This window comes from Bicyclus anynana, chromosome 2 (genome assembly GCF_947172395.1).
Source record: "Bicyclus anynana chromosome 2, ilBicAnyn1.1, whole genome shotgun sequence".
Classification (NCBI taxonomy): domain Eukaryota; kingdom Metazoa; phylum Arthropoda; class Insecta; order Lepidoptera; family Nymphalidae; genus Bicyclus; species Bicyclus anynana.
This window is the reverse complement of record NC_069084.1, coordinates 12,013,811-12,035,592: the sequence shown is the minus strand read 5'-3', so window position 1 is coordinate 12,035,592 and position 21,782 is coordinate 12,013,811. Positions and strand designations below refer to the sequence as shown.

The window sequence follows — 21,782 nt, the reverse complement described above, 5'->3', positions numbered from 1 at the left end:
ATGGGGTTCTACAACTTGGTTCTTTCGCAGCGTATGCACGCAAGATCCATACACAAAGAAGCCGTACTTCAAATGCGAGACGGACCCGTGCATCATGAGCGAGCAGGTGTACCGGGGCGTCAACTCCGGCCGCTCCACATGGCGCGCTACCAACTACACTCAGTTCTACGGCAAGAAGTTGAAAGACGGCCTCATTTACAAGCTGGGTAAGTTCTAAGCTCGACAGTTTACCATCGCAGTTGTGGGGTGACAAGTTCGTGTCAGGGTCAGTCACCCCTGCCTGATGGCTGACGCCTGCCATAAAATACTATAAAGTTCAGAGGGGTTTTGAAATAATATTCACTGTTGATCTTCAATACTATGTATTATTCACCAATAAGACACATATATATATATTACACTTCACTGCTATCACTTTGTATTATACATCAATACAATAAAGATATATCACACTTCAATCGCAATCACTTGGCATTTGTTGCGTCTTCGATAGCAAACGTACGAATGCCCCGCAAATAAGGAACCGATAGCTTATTTATACCCGATTTTTTATATACAAATGGCAAGGTGTGTTTCCTGTCATGATACGTCAATGTACCAGCGTATCATGACGTATCATGACTTAGTAGATCCAATATTTAAAATTGCTAACAATACGAACAGATTCTTGGGATAGCTGGTAGGCGCTTTCAACGGGTTTGGACCCGTTTATTGGAAGTTCTGTGAAAGCGGACGTGGTATCTTTGGCCACCTTTGGGTTGGGCTCAGACCAATTATAGAAGGACCAGTATCGCACCCATATTCACAAACGAAATTTTCTGTCATTTTCTAAGGAAAACGAACTTAGATTTGGTATATATTTTTTACTAAACTATAAGTTTTGCCCGTTTTTTACATTATTCAACTACACAAAAAGGTATTTTTACGGAGCTCATTAACCGATGAATACGATTACAAATATGAAACATCGATGATATAGAGACAGTTTTTATGGTCGCATTAGATCGTTGATCATATACTTTGACAGAAAACTAACGAATAGCGAGGCAGGTCTTAAACAATAGTTGGTCTGAGGGTTTGGGCGATTGTGACTTTCAATGGGGCAGGAAAGTATGCGACATGTCTCCGCTGTTAATGGGGAGGAGGGGGTATCTTCACAAAGTAGTTATTTTTCTTTCTTAAGACGTGGCACATATGAGGGTAGTAACCAAATCAGCACCATTTTCCTTGATTTTGAGTTTTACTATATCACGCCCTCTTGACAATCTTCCGCCACTTGGAGAGCATTGGAAACGGTGCGAATCTAAACAGATTAACACAACCACAAAAATCACAAAGAATAGACCTTGGTGTCCATCAGCAACTAAGCTTAAAATAACTTTAAGTATAATAATATTTTCTTAAAAATAACTTTAACTAAAATAATATTTTCTTAGAAATAACTTTAACAATAATATAGCATTAAGACAATTTTGTTACATTTTAGACTAAATTAAATTAAATGTACTTAATGTTTTATGTGAAATTCATAGGTATATAACCTATAAATTTGACATGAAATACTGTTTTAATTTTTTTTGTTATATTAATCTATTTACTGCATTAATTATGTTGGGAGGTATTTCATTAATAAATCGAGCTGTGGCCCCGCGGTCTCTTTCCTTCCACTTTGCCAGTGACCATCAGTTTCTTTTGAATATCTCCTCTTTTTGGGCAATGTGTCCGAAGTCAAGGATTCTCTTGAGGCAGATGGTAGGTAGACACTACCTACTAATAAGCTAATCTGAGAAGTATAGGTAATGCTTGAAATTGCTGACGTAGCCATTCCCATACATAATTACAATTTTCAATTTAAATTTTTTTTTGTCTGATTATTCATTATTATAGAATAAATCTTAATTTACTTTTTAAGCCAAGCATAATAAAATACAAACCTGCCAGGCTGTTAGATAGTCAAAATATGGAAATAGCTAAGTATAGTATAGGTACATAAGTTATGCCCTCTACTCTCACCGCCTTAGGATACAGATTAGATAGCAATATCTAGGTCTGGGCCATATAATAGCGGGACTCGCATTGTATGGGGAAATAAGCGTTGCTAGATCATCTCTAGGCGGTCTAGACGACAACAAAACGACGAAAAGTTGGGCAGTCTTTTTTTTTAATCTATAAGTTTTAAGAGACTTTTATTATAAATAACTTGTCAGTCCCATCGTACCCTAATTAACAATGACAATGACAATGATAAAAAAAGCTACTTAAATTAATTACAACAATCAGTTGATATTACATAGGTAATATATAAAAAAAAACAAACTAGTATTTCTAATCTTAATTAAAATGAAAATTTATCTTAATTATAACCATGAGTTGGAGTACTCAAAAGATTATTTATTCAGAAATATCTCAATAAAAGATTTCAAAATATCTGATGTTGGTTGACAAAGAAAGCTCACCAGGGCTTCAACGTCGAACTTACTAACTCGATGGGCAGTCTTACTTATTCAAGACCATGGACATAATAATTATCTAGGGACAGTTTATATAACCATAGAACACTGTTATCGATCATATTATTCAAGATAATTTCAAAATCCTTACAGAATACCAGTTTGAGTATTTATCGGCTATGAGGATGAGATGTCATTAAAATAAAAAAAAAATAACCTAATTAAGTTCTTGAGTTAGATACTTACCTATAGGTACTGTGCATACAAAGCAACCTAGTTTTGGTCAAATTAATAGATTTAGAAAACGATTAAAAGTGAAAGCAGTACATTCTAGTACTTTAGAAAGTATTGACATCAGTCACGACCTATAGAACTTAGACTGAATGTTAGTGTTACAATTTGATTATACGTGGTTACCTATGTACATATTATGGCTAGTAGGTTTAGTCATAACATTTTTAGGTATATAGATTACTATTCAACGCTAAGAGAGTTTTCACGGCAGATCGTTCCATAAAGATAAAAACTTCGTTAAGCCCCAGACAGGGGTTAAGGGGTAGGGTAGGGTAGGGGTAGGGGTAGTAGTAGGGTTTCACGCGGACGAAGTCGCGGGCGTCCGCTAGTTTAAAATAAAATATAAATTAAAAGACATGCGTTTTCTACCTTCATTTCTAATTTGTTTGTTGGTGAACATTGCATGTGGAGTTTGGCTTTAGTATCTTTTATTTATATGTATAACTAGCGGACCCGGTCAAGCTTCGTTTTGACATAAGTGCACTTATTCTTTATCCCTACTCTACCCTTCTATACCTCTACCCCTACCCTACCCTACCCCTTCCCTACCCTTACCCTACCCCTACCCCTACACTACCCCTACCCTACCCTACCCCTACCGCTTGACTCTTAAACGTTTGTATGGGAAATAGAAAAGGGCAGTTTTTAGGATTTTCGCGGAAATTATTTGATTTTTTCTTACCTTTTAAACCTTCCCTATACCTCCACGAACATTTCAAGACCAAGATAAGATAAATCCGTTAAGCCGTTCTCGAGTTTTAGCGAGACTAACGAACAGCAATTCATTTTTATATATAGATTAGGTATGTTATATGTTAATTATTGTCTGGGGTTCAATAAGTTTTTATCTGTATACTTAGTAAACTTACTTGTTACATAAAAAGATAAAAACTTCGTTACTTCCTAGCACTAGTACTTATTTAATCGTTTTCATACGTAAACTCATTTTTCAGGTACCTTTAAATTCAGCAATGAAGTAGAAGCTATATCAGTGCCAAGCAAGGGTGATAGGATTTACCCCACGCATTTCGATGCAACAGAGGCCTGGCCAGGCTTTATTTCCCCTGTTGTGGACCAAGAGTGGTGTGGCTCCGACTGGGCCATCACTGTTGCTACCGTTGCATCTGACAGGTAATTTTTAATCTATACTTCTTTTTTTATGCAATATAGGCCAGCGCTTGACTTCAATTAATTAAGCCTGACGGTAAGCATTAATGCGGTCTAAGTTGGAGCGCGCTTACCTAGAAGATTACTATTCACTCTTGCTTTGAAGGTGTTCAAATTATAGGTGTCAGGTAACACAAACGCCGGAAGAGCATTCCAAATATTTGCTGTACGAATTAGAAATGTAGATGCAAATCTTAAATACTAATATTATAAAGCTGAGGCGTTTGTTTGTTTGTTTGATTGTACGCGCTAATCTCAGGGACTACTGGTCCGATTTGAAAAATTCTTTCAGTGTTAGATATATTTTATCTTTATCTATATTTTGTCCCTGTATTCCTACGGGAACGGGCTTCTACTAGTCATCTATATCTATACTTTTAATAAATCTGTGGAGAAGTCAATTCTGTACATGAAATATATTTCTAAAGTAACTATCAGGGGGTGATTAGTAATCGATACTGATGCCAAAAATGCAATCAATAAAATTTTTTGTGTTTCTGTCTGTTTGTATATTTATTATAGAAACAAAAACTACTCGACGGATTTTAATGAAATTTGGTACAATTATTCCTCATGCTCCTTGGTAGGTTATAGTATACTTTTCATCACGCTACGATCAATAGGAGCAGAGCAGTGAAGGGAAATGTTGGGATAACGGGAGAAGTTACTCTATTTTTACAGCGATACTACTGTAAGGACTGGATTAGAAAAGTCTAAGGGCGGATGATGTCGCGGGCGTCTGCTAGTCGTACATTAAAACCGACTACTTTGACTAAGTATTATCTATACTTCTACACTAATATTATAAAGCTGAAGAGTTTGTTTGTTTGTTTGAACGCGCTAATCTCAGGGACTACTGGTTCGATTTGAAAAACTTTTTTTGTGTTAGATAGCCCATTTATCGAGGAAGGCTATATGCTATATTTTATCACCGCATTTCTATGGGAACGAAAACCACGCGGGTGAAACCGCGCAGTGTCTAGTTTAGCTATAAAAATCATCGTAAACTAGGAATCTATGATGATACTCTAAGCCACTATGTCAAACTCTATGAGAGAGAGAGATTATATGTGATTTACAGTTTAGCTGGGACATCCTCAACAAAATTCAATGTAGAAACCTGTATTTTTGACAACAATGCAAGTTTCTACTGCAAAGCTACGAGAGTATTTTTAGCTTGAGTCTAGAGACTTTGTATAGGCTTTCTTAAGACTAAGTGATTGAGGAATAGAGAGATGCAAAGCGCTCTTACTGTTTTGTACGCCTGATGTACCTACAATCTCTATGAGACGATCCAAGATTGTTGACAACGCCTCGTTTCGTCTTGTCTTACTCAGTGTTTTACCAAAGCTTTTATTTACAGTAAATGAAAGCAAGACGAAGTGCAGGTGGTGCAGTTATTCACACATTTGAGAAAGTTTAAAGGCCGTATCTGGCAAGGCTTAAAGCACAGTATACATATCTTTACTCTGCTTAAAGTAACACTTTTGGTTGTTCGCACAAGCACAATAGGGTTGTTTAATTTTTGGCCAGCTGTCAGCAAGCCTAAGAAGGATGATGATAGTTTTTTAAATTGTAAAATATGAGTATGCTAAATTAGAAGGATGATGATAGTTTTTTAAATTGTAAAATATGAGTATACAACTGTAAGACTGTCGGCCATGACAGTCTTGTATTCCATGTACTACACGTAATTAATCCTTCATACTAATATTATAAAGGCGACAGTTTGTGTGTAGGTGTGAAAGTGTGTAAGTATGTTGGATCCTCTTTTACGGTGCGGCTACTGAAGCGATTTGGCTGAAATTTGGAATGGAAATAGATTTTACTCTGGATTAAAAGGGGAACGGGAAAGGTATATACGAGTATTATATCAAGAGTATTAGATCTAGTCATATTTTAAAGATGTTTATTTTTTTCACTTACGTGTGTAAGTCGAATATCACTTTATTTGTAACTACACCACAAAACAAGGAACAAACAATAGATATACTTAACAAAGAAGTAGAATACAAAAAGGCGGCCTTTAGGAAAATATTAACACAATATGGTAAACATTGTGTTTAAAATGTTGCAAGCTTACAATATCAATTTGTGGTTTAAGTTTTTTTTTAATTTTTCAGATTTGCAATTCAATCGAACGGCGCTGAAAAGGTAGTGTTGAGTCCTCAGGTACAACTCTCGTGCAACCAAGAACAAAAGGGATGCGCTGGCGGTTACATTGACATAGCATGGAACTTCGCAAGGCTATTCGGGTAAGACCTTTAAATATCTACTTAGACAAAGATTTTATACGGTTAGATGTACCATTAGCGCGACGAAACTGAGACGAACAAAGGTGTCTAATTGTTTTAATTTCATTTAAGTGAACAAGGAAAGTTATTTGTATAAATAATACCTATATATTGTCTATAACGTCAAGCTGTGTGTTCCGAAAGTGTGAAAACTTTATATACAAAAATATTCATTCATTTAAAGAAATATTCATTCAATCTCTATTCGGCTCACTGCTGAACTCGAGTCTCCTCTCAGAGTGAGAGGGGTTAGGCCAATAGTCCACCACGCCGCTGGCCCAATGCGGATTGGCAGATTTCACACACGGACAGAATTGAGAAAATTCTCTGGTATGCCGGTTTCCTCACGATGTTTTCCTTCATCGTTTGAGACACGTGATATTTAATTTTTTTTAATGTACACAAGTGAAAAGTTGGAGGTGCATGTCCCGGACCAGTTTCGAACCCACACTCACCGGAATCGGAGGCAGAGGTGATATCCACTAGGTTTTCGGAAATAATCATCAAACTCGGAATACTTTTTGCGTTGACAAATAACCTCCAAGCTCCACCCAGAATTAAGGGAAGTGAGATAGAATCTCCTTTTCGGTTAAAAATAAATCGTAGAGTTGTGTTTTCTACTTATCTAAATACTTAGTTCTATTACCTCCTTCACTGCCAGATTCCCGAAAAAAAAACATATAATAAACTGCTTATATTTATTATTAAAATTACAGTACGACCATTTTAGGGTAAATACAGCCACTTGAAAAACCTCGAATCATTTAAATAATTTTTTGATCCCTTAATTTATTCCACTAAATTATTTTGATCTGAAATGTCAATACAAATCAAATTCGAAATTTTCCGCTCGTCTTTTGCCCCGGCCGGCATTTCGGGCCGGCGCTGGTTAAGTATGATTCCAGATACCTTCCAAAAGTTTCAAGTCAATCTGAGGGTAGGTAGGTACAGTGAGTGGTACAAATTTAAGTATTTGGTGTAATATCTAATTTGTACTATTTTTCCAGACTTGTTGACAAAGAATGTTTACCCTACAAGGCAAATGTGACAAAGTGCAAATACAACTATCGCGGGGACTTGCTATCGGATGGTTGCCGACCGGTGGTTTCAGGGCGTACCTCCAGATATAGGGTCGGGCCTTTGTACAGGATCAAGAATGTACCTACTGACATTATGTACGAAATCATGAATTCTGGACCAGTGCACGGTAAGTTCAAAACAAATCTACTAGTCAGGGATCCCTAGAACATTTTGTACACCTGATTACTAACAAGAAAACTAACATCTCGATGAGACGATCAACTTTTTTATTTACGAAAATTCTTGATTCTGGTATCTAACCGAGCTATCAGGAAAAATCCATGGTTCCCGAGGGATTGGTGAAAAACTAAATTTACGCAGGCGTCCGCTAGTAATTAATAATTTCATGACCTTCGGGGGTTCTACAAATTTTTCAATTTTATTTTATCTAGAGTCGATTTCTGGTAATTTCATGAAAAGTAACTGTATACTTATGTATATGGCTATGTAGTTAGTCTGTACGCCGTAGAGGTAGGTGCGAGAGGATTACCAGCATAATCTCTCTATAACTTGCTTAAACGCCTTGGCCTCTCTCGAAGTGCAGCTAGTTCCATATAAGAACGAGTATCCAAAGCTGCTCTAATAGAATCGTACCAAATTTGGCTAGGCAGGGAGAACAACACGAGCAGAGAACGGGGAGTGTTGATCGATCGTCAAGGAATTCCTTAACCCTACATCCAGTAGTCACAAGTTCAGGACTCTGCTCGGAGTTTTACTCTCTACCACGCGATGGACCCGGCACCCGCACGGTGAATCCATGGAATAGTAAGATATTCGTTTTGTTATTCGCAGCAATAATGACGGTGTACCAGGATTTCTTCCACTACCGTGACGGCATCTACAGGCGCAGTCGCTATGGAAACGAGCACATGAGCGGCTTGCACAGCGTTCGCATCATAGGCTGGGGAGAGGACCGCGGCGATAAGTATTGGGTAAGTAAAATCAGTGGCGGGCTTACTAATATTCCGCTATCATCATCATATCAGCCGATGGGCGTCCACTGCAGGGCCAGCGCCGGCGCCGGCCCGAAGTAAATTTTAAAATGGAGCGAGATCCAATTATGGCGCCTTTCCTGTTTGCTCCTAATAATATGCAGATACCTATACCAAATTATGAGTGTAAATGAAGAGTGGAACGTGAAGATCTCGACCATACTCTGCGGTGACCAATTTAAAATCAGGCGCAATACCGTCTACGGTTGACTAGGATTATCATTTAGGCGCTCTCTTACGGTTGACTAGGATTATCATTTAGGCGACTGCTCCGTTCGCCGTATGGACAGGACAGGACAGGAAAGGACATAGGCCTTTTGTAGGGACTTCTAAACATCACGATACTGAGCCGCCTGCATCCAGCGAATCCCTGCTACTTGCCTGATGTCTTTAGACCACCTGGTGGGGATCGACCAACACTGCGCCTTACCTGAGTCCTTTGACTGTGGACGTAGCTACCAGTGGCATGCACACCATAGATGCAAAAATGCCATGCCTACCCTGAGAACTCATTAAGAACCTGTATTGCTATGGGAATCTTCCATTTTGTATCTATAGTGCATATCTTAATTAAAAACCCTGTGCAGGCCACTGGCAGCTACCTTCATCTTCACATCTTATTGATAGAGATGATAAAATAGACGTCGAACGTCGACGAATACTTTGGAAGACGCTGTGATAGCCCAGTGGATATGACCTCTGCCTCCGATTCCGGAGGGTGTGGGTTCGAATCCGGTCGGGGGCATGCACCTCCAACTTTTTCAGTTGTGTGCATTTTAAGAAATTAAATATCACGTGTCTCAAAACGGTGAAGGAAAAACATCGTGAGGAAACCTGCATACCAGAGAATTTTCATAAATCTCTGCGTGTGTGAAGTCTGCCAATCCGTATTGGGCCAGCGTGATGGACTATTGGCCTAACCCCTATCATTCTGAGAGGATCGAGCTCTGTAAGCCGAATATGGGTTGATAATGATGATGATGACCTACTTTGGAGATAAGATTCAGTTTCCATAATACGTTTTAGAATCAAAACACTATTCAAAATTTATAAAAAAAAAATCCACCCTCCCGCTGAGTGACATCTGAGTGCCCTAGCAACCGGTGGTCAGGGTTCCAGAGTGAGGAACCTCCTCACAATACGCGCCGTCTCAAGAATCACTGCCTTCTGTATCCGACTCTTGATCCAACAGTTAAGCGAAAGCTTCTTAAGGTGTTGGTTGAAGCTTTTCGCTATAAGACCATTGACTGAAACAACTATCAGAACAATAATAGTTGACTCAACATTCCACATGGAGGTAATCTCGTGAACAAGGTCCAAGTATTTTGATACTTTTTCCTTTTCGCTTTTAACCAGATTCCAGATCCAATTTAACCAGATCGTCATGTGGAACTGTAATATCAACAATCATTGCACGACTCACTGACCGATCGACTAGCACTATATCAGGTCTATTGGCTACAATATACCTCAATGATAATACGTTTATTTTTCCCTTGTGCAGAAAGTCGCCAACAGCTGGGGTTGCGACTGGGGTGAGAACGGTTACTTCCGCATCGAAAGGGGCCACGACCAAGTCGGCATCGAGTCCTTCGTGGTCGCCACTTGGAGCGAAGTCACCGAAGCGTACAGGAGGACATAACAAAGGGGCTTCCTTATTGCACCTCTCTGTGTAGTCAGTAAGCTAATTAAGACCAACAGGGGGTGGATTCTGTTGAATAGCACACGAAATTTCCCATAAACATGCAGCTGAGTATAGCAGCTGATTTGCCGATTTAACCACTGATTTAATATGTATTTTGTAGAGATTTTGAGAAGTATATATATGAGTAATACATGCTATTAAAGAGGTATGTACTCATGTCTCAGATCAATTATAGAACCTGTATCGCACTCATAGTCACGAACAAAATTGTCTGTCATTTTCTGAAGAAAACGAGCTTATATATATCTTTTGTATATATCATATATATATATAAATTTTGTATATATCTTATACTAACTAGAAGTTTTTGTCCTTTTTTTACATAATTCAATTACATAAAAATGTATTTTTAAGAAGCTCTTTAACCGACGAACACGATTACAACTATTTAACATCAATTCTATATAGACAGTTTTTTTAATCGCATTAGATCGTTGATCATATACTTTGACAGATAAGTAACGTCTAGCGAGGCAGGTCCTATACAATAATTGGTCTGAGGCCCATGTATTTTTGTAGAAAGAAAATAAAACAAAAGCACCTTTTGCTATTGGTTGTGTCGATCTTATTGTTGCATTTTAAATCTAAACGCAAAGCAATAAGGTGTGCATTTCATTGCAAGTACATAGGTAACTTGTTGACTTGGTTCACTACACTGTGTAAATCTGCCATATTGTTGGATCTCAAAAACAATCGAATCGGACCGAATGCACGAAAATATGTAGTTTATTGCAATTAGTGCATATATTATAGCTTCATATCGTGCTACAAGTAGTGGCACGAAACTAGTCTAGCAAGTTCGTTGATATGCGGGCGACAGGGGGAAAGAAGGCATATCCCATCCGAGTTTCGTACAGCGCTGGACTTATGCCGCTACTTGTATTAATGAGAATTAAATCTTATGGACACTCATGTCGCCTATATACACAAGGCATTTATATACGAATATATGGTATTATTAAATTAAAAAAAAAGTGTGTGTCAGCTCCGACGCACGAATGGAGTTTACTCTTTCAGATCGACTGTCTAAATATATTGCATACGTACGTATTAAGTGTGAAAGGTGCGCAACCGAAGGGCAGCAGGCCGCCGCGTGTGAAAGGTGCGCAGAATAGGTTGCGCACAAAAACGTAACGCTGTCATTCGTTCATCGAATTTTACTGCCCATATTTTTTTCATACCGGGGGCTATATGCAAAATTGATTCTTGAGGAGTAAACTCCAAAAAACATGCGGTAAAATCTTCCGAACGTTTTATTGTAAAATTATTACTTGTAGGTATTATAGGTATTAATTTCACTTTTAATATCTTTTTGTGGAAGAGTTTAATTAAAGTAGAATATGCATAGGTCGTTAGGTAGGTGACCGCTTCCAAATAAAGTTATCGATGTTTTAGAACATAATATTATACTATATTTTTGATACTGAAAGTACTAGGTATGTGAAAATTTAACGATATTTTTTAACTTAGCCTTAACAAGATTATGTAATTTAGATATTTAGATTTAAGTAGACAGATTTAATTTTTTGCAGAAATTCATAGTTTTATATTTTTGTAACAAAGTGGTGAAATCCATTGAAAACTTAATTTTATTCAAATATTGAACGCATGTAGGTACCTGCTTATTTTATGAAAATAACAGACTTAAATTTTATATTATATCACTGTTATTGGTAACAATAAAAGCCTTCTAAATATTCATTTAACGATCATATAAAGTAAGTACCTACGTATTATAAAAGTATTAAATTGTGTGATTCTTGAAAAATCTTAAACATAGAAACAATACCTACAAATATAATACAGTCAAAACTTCTTATTTTGAAGTCGGATGAATACAAATAAAATTAGAAATATTTTGTAATAATATTTTTATTTGAAATAAAAACAAAAGCTTAACTTAGGATAGTAAGACAGTTCATTGCTAAATAACTGCCATTTATTTACATATTTTAGAAGTAGGTAATTGTTATTACTTAAAAACTATAATTATTTGACCTAATTATATATAGAAAGAAGTCGGTTAAAAAAATAGATAGATACACGCTCGGAAAGTAACAAGTTATTTCTTTTTTGCTTTACATGTATAGAGACTACATTATTGCAATTATTCTATATTAATATCAATATATCGCTACAGGTAAATATGTACGTTACACGTAGTCGGCTAACTATCGGCCGTTAGAAATACGTATACCGTAAAACTAGTTTATTGTTCATATTATTCTTGTATCAAAAGTTTCTAAAAAGTTGTCGATAACACCGACATGTCGTACCTACATCACTACATGTTGCTTTACGTGCAAGAGCGTTAAATTCTTTGCTATGGCCACACGATTTGTATCGAGGCCAGCAGGCAGCAGCGATATTTTGTCTATAATGTTGACTGGAGTCGGCTACGTCTCGGCGGCAGTCGACTGCAGTCGACTCTCGGCGGCGGTAAATGAACCTTATACCAGATTTTTTCAGTTAGTTACTTGCATTTTGTCATGTGCAATGAATGTAGGCAATTGATATACTTGTCTATCTATTTTTATGTTAATACCAATTTAAATATATTTATTACTTTTTATGTAATAATAGTAGAACATAATCACAAGTAAGATAGGTACTACTGCCCTTAATTTATGAGTGTCATAATTTATTCTATAAACTGGCTACATAAATAGTAAGATATCACACTTTAAAAGTTATGACAATTAAATTTAACAGATCACTTAACAATTAAACAAATAATTGTTAAAGCAATATGAATTGTTATCGCCATTTAAAGACAATCGTCATTATTATTCAAATTACAAAGGCCGCCTTATATAACACATGTTTTAAAGTTAAGCCAGTGATTTAAGTTAGTAACTATCAAACAGTAGTCATACTTTAAAAACTTTGTAATATACATATATATCTATAAATTTTAACAAAATATAAATGTAAAAAACGTTCAACTGATTGTACACGTTAGTAAATGAACAAAATATTTTAATGAATGATTTTTACTTTACAATTCAAGAGAAACTGGATTTGGAGCACATATTTGTTATTTAATAAAAAGCAATTTATTTCTTGATTATTGAACTATCTGACCTCAATCAAGCAGCCACTTTGGAAGATTAAAATTGTATTTTTAGGCCCTTTACCATCTATATTTAAATAAATCTGTAGAGAGGTCAATTCTGTACATTAAAAATATATTTCCAAAATTACTATCCGGGGGTTACTAGTGATCGATACTGATGCCAAAAATGCAATCAGTAACATTTTTGTCTGTCTTTCTGTCTGTATGTTCGTCATAGAAACAGAAACTACTCGGCGGATTTTAACGAAACTTGGTACAATTATTCTTTATACTCCTGGGCGGGTTATAGTATACTTTCATCACGCTACGATCAATAGGAGCAGAGCAGTGAAGGGAAATGTTGGGAAAACGGGAGAAGTTACTCCATTTTTACAGAGATACTACTGTAAGGGCTGGATTAAAGAGGTCTAAGGGCGGACGAAGACATTTAAAAGAAACAAGTTCAAAGTTCATGTTAACTATGACCTGCAATACCTACTTGTGTCTCGACAAATATTTTGTTCATTTACTAAAAAAATTTTCAATTACAGGTTGGTTCAAAATAAAACAGAATAAGTATTAACAACTTTCTGCGCATAGGTTCACAAGATTTGTTAGTCATAAATAATTTCATTAACTAGGGCAATTAATTGTTGAACTCCCCAATTAATTTAACTTAAATCTTGTACTTAGTCTTTGCAGTAAAATGCCATAGAATATTTGTAATGCCTAGGTTCCACTCATTGCTATAATGAAATAACCGCTCTACTCTCAGTATATTCATAAATTTTGTGGGGGTTCCCCCAGGGGATCGTTCATCCGCTGAGTGTCGAATTTAAACTATGCGTTAGAGAATTCGACACACAGCGGGTGAATGATCCCCTGGGGGTGCCCCTGCGACGTCTATGATTTCGACTGTTAAATCTGGACGGAAGATATAATGCTGTGAACATATTTAACATTTAAAATACCGTGTTTAAAGCGAATATTGTTGCAATGTGTGCGGCCCAGGCAGAAGAATAAAATACTTTTTTTTTTAAACTTATTAAATAATGTACTTTTTAGATTTATGTAGTATGTACATGTAATTTATGGAATGGATATGTTAAAATGTTATATTTTTTTTATTTCAAATATTGTATTTAGACATTAAACGATTCGTGCAGAAATATTGAATTGTTTTATTGCAATTTGCCCTTCACTTTTATACACTTATGCCTAATATACATATATGTATTTCCAACATACATTTTCAATATTATATTTTGAATTGCACTTACATAAATCTCATTTATGCCCAATTAGTTGATTGACATTGGCTATTTAATTTGAAACAATTAATTTTAAGATACACTTAAGCAAGTAACTAAAATTTCTCTATGCAACATTGGTCAGTTATAATGTTTCTAGCAATTCCGTAACAGTAGTTGCTGGCAATAGTCAGCAAAATAGATGGAAAGAAAATTGACTACATTTTTTCCACCACATGGATATTTGGCAATATGTGAGGCTGACATTGAATAATATTGAATGTATGGAGCAATTTGAAACAATATTGCAGACACAGTTGCCATATTTTATTGAAATTGTTCCTGATTGATCCATACATATTGCCAAGCAATAATAAATGTCCTGTGTAGCCCCATAGTAAGGCATCTGATAAAATTACAATAATTTAACAGTAATATAAACAGATAATATTCCATATATTGTCTTTTATATAATTGTATCTACTATCAACTAGAACTACAATATGTACTAACAATTTCAATTCTATACAAAAATAGTTCTATACAAAGTTTCCTAACTCTCAGTCACTCTATATTTAAACTTATTATAATTATGTACCATAGTTGAAGTAATCTTAATAACAAGGCATTAGAGATGGTAATTTCAAGAAATTAAATATCACATGTCTCAAACGGTGAAGGAAAAACATCGTGAGGAAACCTATCCTCACGATGTTTTTCTTCGCCGTTTGAGGTGCATACCAGAGAATTTTCTTAATTCTCTGCATGTGTGTGGTTAAAGTTAAATCACTAATTAGTCACATAAGTAGGCCAGATCGTAATTTTATGAAGTACCAAATTGGTAATTTACAACAGAAAAAAAAATAACTCAATATAGTTTTGACTGGTGTATGCTATTTCTATTACAAGTAATCTTGCCTTGTTACTAAGATTTCCATGACAAATAGATGCAGGTTTAACCAATGTTTTTTTAATGCGGTTATCTACTCCTACGAATAGATAAAAATTAAGTTTTTGCTAACTTGTTGATTTGGATTGGCTTTTACTTTTTGCAACTTTTTCCACATTTGCTGCTCGAACCTGCAACAAAAAACAAGCAATTCTTAAATATATTTTTAAAACCTGAATCTAGGAATCTGCTTTCATGAAATTTAATATTGATTTAGCTAGTACTAACTAGTAGTACTAATATACTAGTATACTTTAGAAAATACATCAAAAATATATCAATATAATATAATAAAATATATTAAAAAAAAAATTACAGTCATCTGGTCATCAGTCTTCTAGTCCTTAATTAGGCGAATTCTGATGAAAATGTATACTGATACTGATAAAAATGATGACTGAACTGAACAAATGTCATATAACACAAATCATGTGTTCCGAGCCAACTCAAAGTTTCGCACATATAATAAAACTTTAACTAACTCACCTGTAAGGATTGTACTCTTTTATGTAATGTCATCATAGAGTTTGTTATGGATGTCAACTTTTCTTTATTTGTCGCTATATCTGCCAACTGAAAGTAAAAGAATGGGGATGATGACTAGGTTCGAATATATTGATTTTTATGATATATTCGGATAAATAAAGTAAATAAAATTTATACATAAAAAGCAAAGATTGTCTGGATATTGGCAAAATAAATAAGATTATAAAATTTCAAAATCTAATTAAAATTTTCTACTCGTAGTAATTAGATGAAAATTAATACAGGTTTAGCTTCCTTACATTAAATGTGACATTTTTTAATATATGAACTATATAAACGCTTATCTACGAATGTACCAAACCAATCCAGTTGAAATTTGGTACACATATCAATACAGGGGCACCTATGGGGGGTAAGATGGGAAGTTGAAAAAAAAAAACTTTTACAAACTTCATTGTGTAATACATCTTGTGATGTTTTGATAAGAGAATTTTGAAAATATTTTTTTTTATTTTTTTTAAATTCTGTTATCATTTTGTCTTTAGTGGCTACAATCTGAAACAACTGGCCTAAACGCCCTAAACAAGGTAAAAAGAGAATGGGTGCAATCACTCTTTTTTTAGGTATAGGAGTACATAATCATGTACATTAATTAGGTTTTTAAGTAGGGTAAGCACTAAACATTACAAATTGTACAAAAAATAATATTCCTTCTCCAATACAGGATCATAATTAACTAGTAACTATTATAAATTACTAGTGCACACCAGTGAGTAACAGATGAAGCATAAGAATTTGAGTCTATACTGAAGCCATATAGGAGCTGTATTGTTTACCAACAAAATAAATAAAAGTGAAAGTACAAATCGCAAGAGATTTCACACATAATTATAATTACAATGGGGATGATGACTAGGTTTGAATATATTGATTTTTATGATACATTCGGGTAAATAGGGTCAACGTTAACTATTTTATACATAAAAAGCAAAGATTGTCTGGATATTTGCAAAATAAATGAGATTATAAAATTTCAAAAACTATTAAAAATATTTTATCGTAATTAGATGAAAATTCATACAGTTTTAGCTTCCTTACATTAAATGTGACATTTTTTAATATATGAACTATAAACATAAACGCACAAATAACACAGATATTAGTAATTTTGTTTGAATGCGCATACAAATCTAACGATCATTACATTGCCTATGGCGTCATTATTTCGAGCCATTTTGTATGGGGCGTTTTTCAGGGATCCGCGGTAGCGCCGCAAATCTGACTCTTTAAATCCCTGTAGCTCCGAAAGTAATGATCGCAGATACCCTGTTCCTTTTATAAAATTGCTTTACTATTAGCATACTCTTAATTTATATACAACTAGCGGACGCTCGCGACTTCGTCCGCGTAAAAATTGATGTAAACTTATCTACCTCTACCTTACACTGCTCGTAAACCTACCCAACCCTACCCTACCTTACCCCTACCTTACTCCTACCCTACCGCTAACGCTAATCCTACCCTCCCCCTACCTTACCCCTACCCTAACCCTACCCGTAACCTATCCATACCCTATCCTACCCTACCCCTAATCTACCCCTACCCTACCCCTACCTTACTCCTACCCTACGGCTAACTCTAACCCTTCCCTACCCCTACCTTACCCCTACCCTAACCCTACCCTACCCGTACCCTACCATACCCTACCCTACCCCTATCCTACTCCTCCCCTACCCTATACGTTCCATATCCTTCCCCTACCCTACACTATCCCTACCTTATCCGTACGCCACCCTACCCTACCCTACACTTTCCCTAAATTACCCCTACCCTACCTCTTCCTACCCCTTCCCTACCCCTATCCTATCCCTACCCTCAGCGAAATTGGTCCAGACTTTTGTGCGTGGTGCAATGACCAAAAGACTATAATTTCCCAAGCGACTTCTATGCTAATACTATAAAGAGGTAAAGTTTGTGTGGTTGTCGGGGGTAATCTCTGGATCTACTGGACCGATTTGGAAAATTCTTATACCAATAGAAAGCTACATTATTTGCGAGTGTCATAGGCTATGTTTTGTTCTCATATTCACACGGGAACGGGAACCACGTAATTGAAACCGCGGGGCGTCATATAGCGGCATTTCTGCGACTTTCAGAAATTTTGTATTATCTCCGAAACTATATAACTAATTGACATACTGTAAAGGACAAATCTTATCTCTATAATATCCTTGTGATTATTAAATCATTTATTTTGATAAGGATTTAAGTTTAGTTGTGTAAATAATGACGTAAACCTTAGTTTAAAATTTAAATAATTTATTAAAGTACTAAAAGTACTATATCTGCTAAAATATAAAAGATAGATATATGGTGTCGCGGACTTTTTTGTAGAACTTTTAAAGATTCAAAAAGCCTCCATACATTTATTTCAGTTATACGCAATGGTTGAGGCAGCGCATGCGAATAAGTAAGTTTTTCAGTCCGACCTGTAAGAGAAAACCCGCGATAACTCAGTAGTTAAATATGATACCAATATAAAATAGCCTATAGCACTCCCCGATAACGTAGCAATCTACTGGTGAAAGAATTTTTAAAATCGGACCAGTAGTTCCGAAGATTACCCCATTTTAAAGAATTGTTACAAACTTACAAACTTACAAACTTTACCTCTTTATAATATTAGTATAGATTTAAAAAACTGTCATCATCCCTATTACTTGTTCTTAAATTAATAAAATTAAAAAGGAATACGTAATATATTTTAGATATTATAGAATCACATTTTATATATAAAAACAATACATAATAAAAAAAAATAAGTTGTGAAATGAAATGCATATTCTACCTTCATTTCTAATTTGTTTGTTGATGTAAACATGTAAACAGTGCATATGGAATAGGGCTTTAGTATAATTATAGTAGTTCATAAAATGTAGCCGTGATAGCCCAGTGGATGCATCCTCTGCCTCCGATTCTGGAGGGTGTGGGTTCAAATCCGCTCCGGGGCATCCAACTCCAACTTTTCAGTTGTGTGCTTTTTAAGAAATTAAATATCATGTGTCTCTAACGGTGAAGGAAAAACATTGTGAGGAAACCTGCATACTAAAGAATTTTCGTAATTCTCTGTGTAAAGTCTGCCAATCCGCATTGGGACAGCATGGTGGACTATTGGCCTAACCCCTTCTAATTCTGAGAGGAGACTCGAGCTCAGCAGTGAGCCGATTATGGGTTGATAAAATCAATAATATGTCTATCTTACTAGAGCATCTAACATAGCATCATTTTGTAGATCTTCTAGTCGCCGCCTCTCAGACGATAGCATGTTGTGTACTACTTCTTGTTTCTCACTGAAAACAAATTTTGAACAAATATTACAAACACAACTCAGATACAGTACTATCTATGTATATAAGTGTATAGCTTGGCAACTTCGTTCATAACACTCCCGATGTTGCGCACGGGCCGGGGGGCGTGTAGTGATGAATGAAAAACCCACGACTGATGCATGTCACTTCCCCCGCAAGCACAATTTGACACTCGCACAGTCTTTCCCCCTGTCGCCCGCATATCATGGGAGTGTTATCAACAAACTTGCCAGACTATAATCACACTGTCACACTTGAGAAAAGTAAGTATCTTAGGATTCATGGATTATCTATATGGATGCTGGATTTTATAGCAGAAAGAAAAACGCTGATCAGTGTTACAGTAATACTATAATAAAGGTGACAGTTTGTGTGTTTGTTTCTTACCTCTTCACACCAAAAATAATAACCAATTTGTGGAATTAAGATGAGAGATAGGTCATACTGCAGAATGTGCAGTATCTGACATCAAATTGGATAGCTAGCTGTACTCCGCGCCATGAAACGAGTCCTATAGACACGGAGCGCATGTCTTAATGGCGCTTATTGTCATTTGTGTAAGGCCCTGTCTATTTTAGACTTCTTTCGTGGCACGGAATCTAGCTAGACTTTAAGTACTAAGTAAGCAGATTTATTACAACTCTTTCCCGTCCCCTGTCAGTAAAAATAAAAAAAGCTCTAACTCTCCTGCCCCCCGACAGTACTTAAATAATTTTTTTTTTTTTTTTTTTTTAATAAATAAATATACTTAAACAATACACATCACTATCTAGCCCCAAAGTAAGCATACAGAGTAGCTTGTGTTATGGGTGCTAAGATAGTTGATATTATAATATTAATATACAATTATATACTACATATAAATACTTATATAATGTATAAATACACACAGACACTGGAAAACACTCATGCTCATCACACAAATATTTTCCAGTTGTGGGAATCGAACCCACGGCTGTGGATGCAGAAAGCAGGGTCACTACCCACTGCGCCACGCGGCCGTCAAACACACAAACACTTGAACAACCCATAGGCTGTTTTTCAAAAGCTTAAGTCTGCTTGAAGGTCTAGTGACCTGTCTATTTTCTCCCAAAGGTAAATTGTAGTGTAAGTAAACAAAACTAATCCCAGAGGAAACTCCAGAAAAAATAGTTTCCATTGTAACAATGAAAAAATTTAATCCACGCGAATTAAAAATGTGAATACGGAATAATAATATTGTACTTTTACAAGTAAATGCTTCAATTTTTTTGGTCTATTAGATAATTGGACTTACGTTAACTCCTTTAGATGAGTATTCAAAGTAGCTAAAGGTGGCTCATATAACTCCAAAACGCCTTTCGCCAGTAGCTGCACAGTTTTTAAGTCTTCTGGTTTTATAGGATTTTCTGTGGAACTATAAAAACTTTGTATAAGATTACAGCAACTTTTTAAGATTACAGCAACTTTTTATTATACTATTACACTTTTTAAATATAGCGCACTCACACTTCAGGTGCCGACATTTTTACTAATTATTTATTACAAATAAAATGATTTTTAGCACTTATCAAAAACAATTCATTTGATGAGCTGAGCCATGCCATGGGAACTTATAAGAACGTGAAATCTTTATGAAGCAGCGCCATCTACATTCTAGATTTAAGATTCCAGGATAGTAAATACAATTACATAGATGTGTACGTACTAGAATGTTTTTAGAGATTAAACCCGTGTAAGTACGGAAAAAAAACCGAAAAAAAAGAATTATTTATCCTTTTAATTTTGACGCGTAATAGAAAGAATGTGTTTGTATTTCTAAAGCAAAGGGATTATTAAAGAAAAACAGTAAGTGTACATTAATTTCAACGATTTTCCACATAGTCATTTGGCCTAGTGGTGCATAACAAAGGTAAAATATAATAATCCTGAGTTCGAGCCCGGGGGTAACAAAGGAAAACTTTTTGTCTTTTTTTTTTGTTTTTCTCAATTGGTTTCTTCAACTATTACAAAATCAAAAATGTCTCTCCTTTACAAAAAATATGCATTATTATTTTTATACTTTTTACTATACTAAAAATACCGTATCTAGTCACTAGATGGCGCTATCACATTCGTTCCGAAAAAAGTTCGAGTAGCCTATCTATTTCCAATAATACACTGTAATCTTTGAGCTGAGCTGCTTGATTTGAAATTTTTTTGAGTTTCAAGTTTGACACTTGTGACTTGACATTAGAATTTTTGACAATGTAAAGCAATGTTGCCAAAGCTTAATTTTCAAATTTCCCAAATTGGGGGAAAATATCCAATTCCAAAAAGCATACATTTTACTGTCTTCCTTGAACTCTACAATTGATTTAATCAAATAATCCCCAATTGTAGAATTTAAGGAAAATTATAAAATGTATGCAGCTTTAATTGATATTTCTTATGGATTTTGCCATTATTACCCATATTATTATAATTTTACATTTTTTACAGAAAATTGTAAAAATCACCCAGACTTATGGAGTGTATTTTTAAATTTTTCTTTCTCCAAACAGTTGTCATCCCAAATATTGTGTCCCATGACATTACATGTAATTTCGGAAATTGTCCTAATATAGTTAAAGTTCCCCGCAATTTGGGCAATTCTCCACAAAACGACAACGCTGCGTAGAAGCAACCTATCATCATTGTATAATCTACATTCTACATTTTTTTACATTTGTTA

At 35.4% G+C, this 21,782-nt stretch overlaps 2 protein-coding genes across 2 annotated transcripts in view; one reads left to right on the top strand and one right to left on the bottom strand.

The window, feature by feature from the left end:
- LOC112045274 (uncharacterized peptidase C1-like protein F26E4.3) overlaps positions 1-12,435 on the top strand; it is a 53,499-nt gene extending 41,064 nt beyond the window's left edge. Inside the window, exons 4-9 of the mRNA XM_024081389.2 lie at positions 31-206; positions 3,698-3,875; positions 6,035-6,166; positions 7,213-7,412; positions 8,078-8,217; positions 9,782-12,435. Coding sequence (XP_023937157.1) covers positions 31-206; positions 3,698-3,875; positions 6,035-6,166; positions 7,213-7,412; positions 8,078-8,217; positions 9,782-9,919 — 964 coding nt within the window. The 3' untranslated portion in view covers positions 9,920-12,435. The remainder of the gene's footprint in view (positions 1-30; positions 207-3,697; positions 3,876-6,034; positions 6,167-7,212; positions 7,413-8,077; positions 8,218-9,781) is intronic.
- Positions 11,837-21,304, bottom strand: LOC112045298 (uncharacterized). The gene is made up of 6 exons (XM_052886352.1): positions 21,250-21,304; positions 20,579-20,668; positions 20,367-20,486; positions 18,985-19,072; positions 15,723-15,809; positions 11,837-15,367 (listed from the first exon to the last, which is right to left on the bottom strand). Exons 2-6 carry the CDS (start codon positions 20,593-20,595, stop codon positions 15,305-15,307), a joined length of 375 nt encoding a protein of 124 aa, XP_052742312.1. The 5' UTR covers positions 20,596-20,668; positions 21,250-21,304; the 3' UTR covers positions 11,837-15,304.
- Between the last annotated feature and the right edge of the window lie 478 nt (positions 21,305-21,782).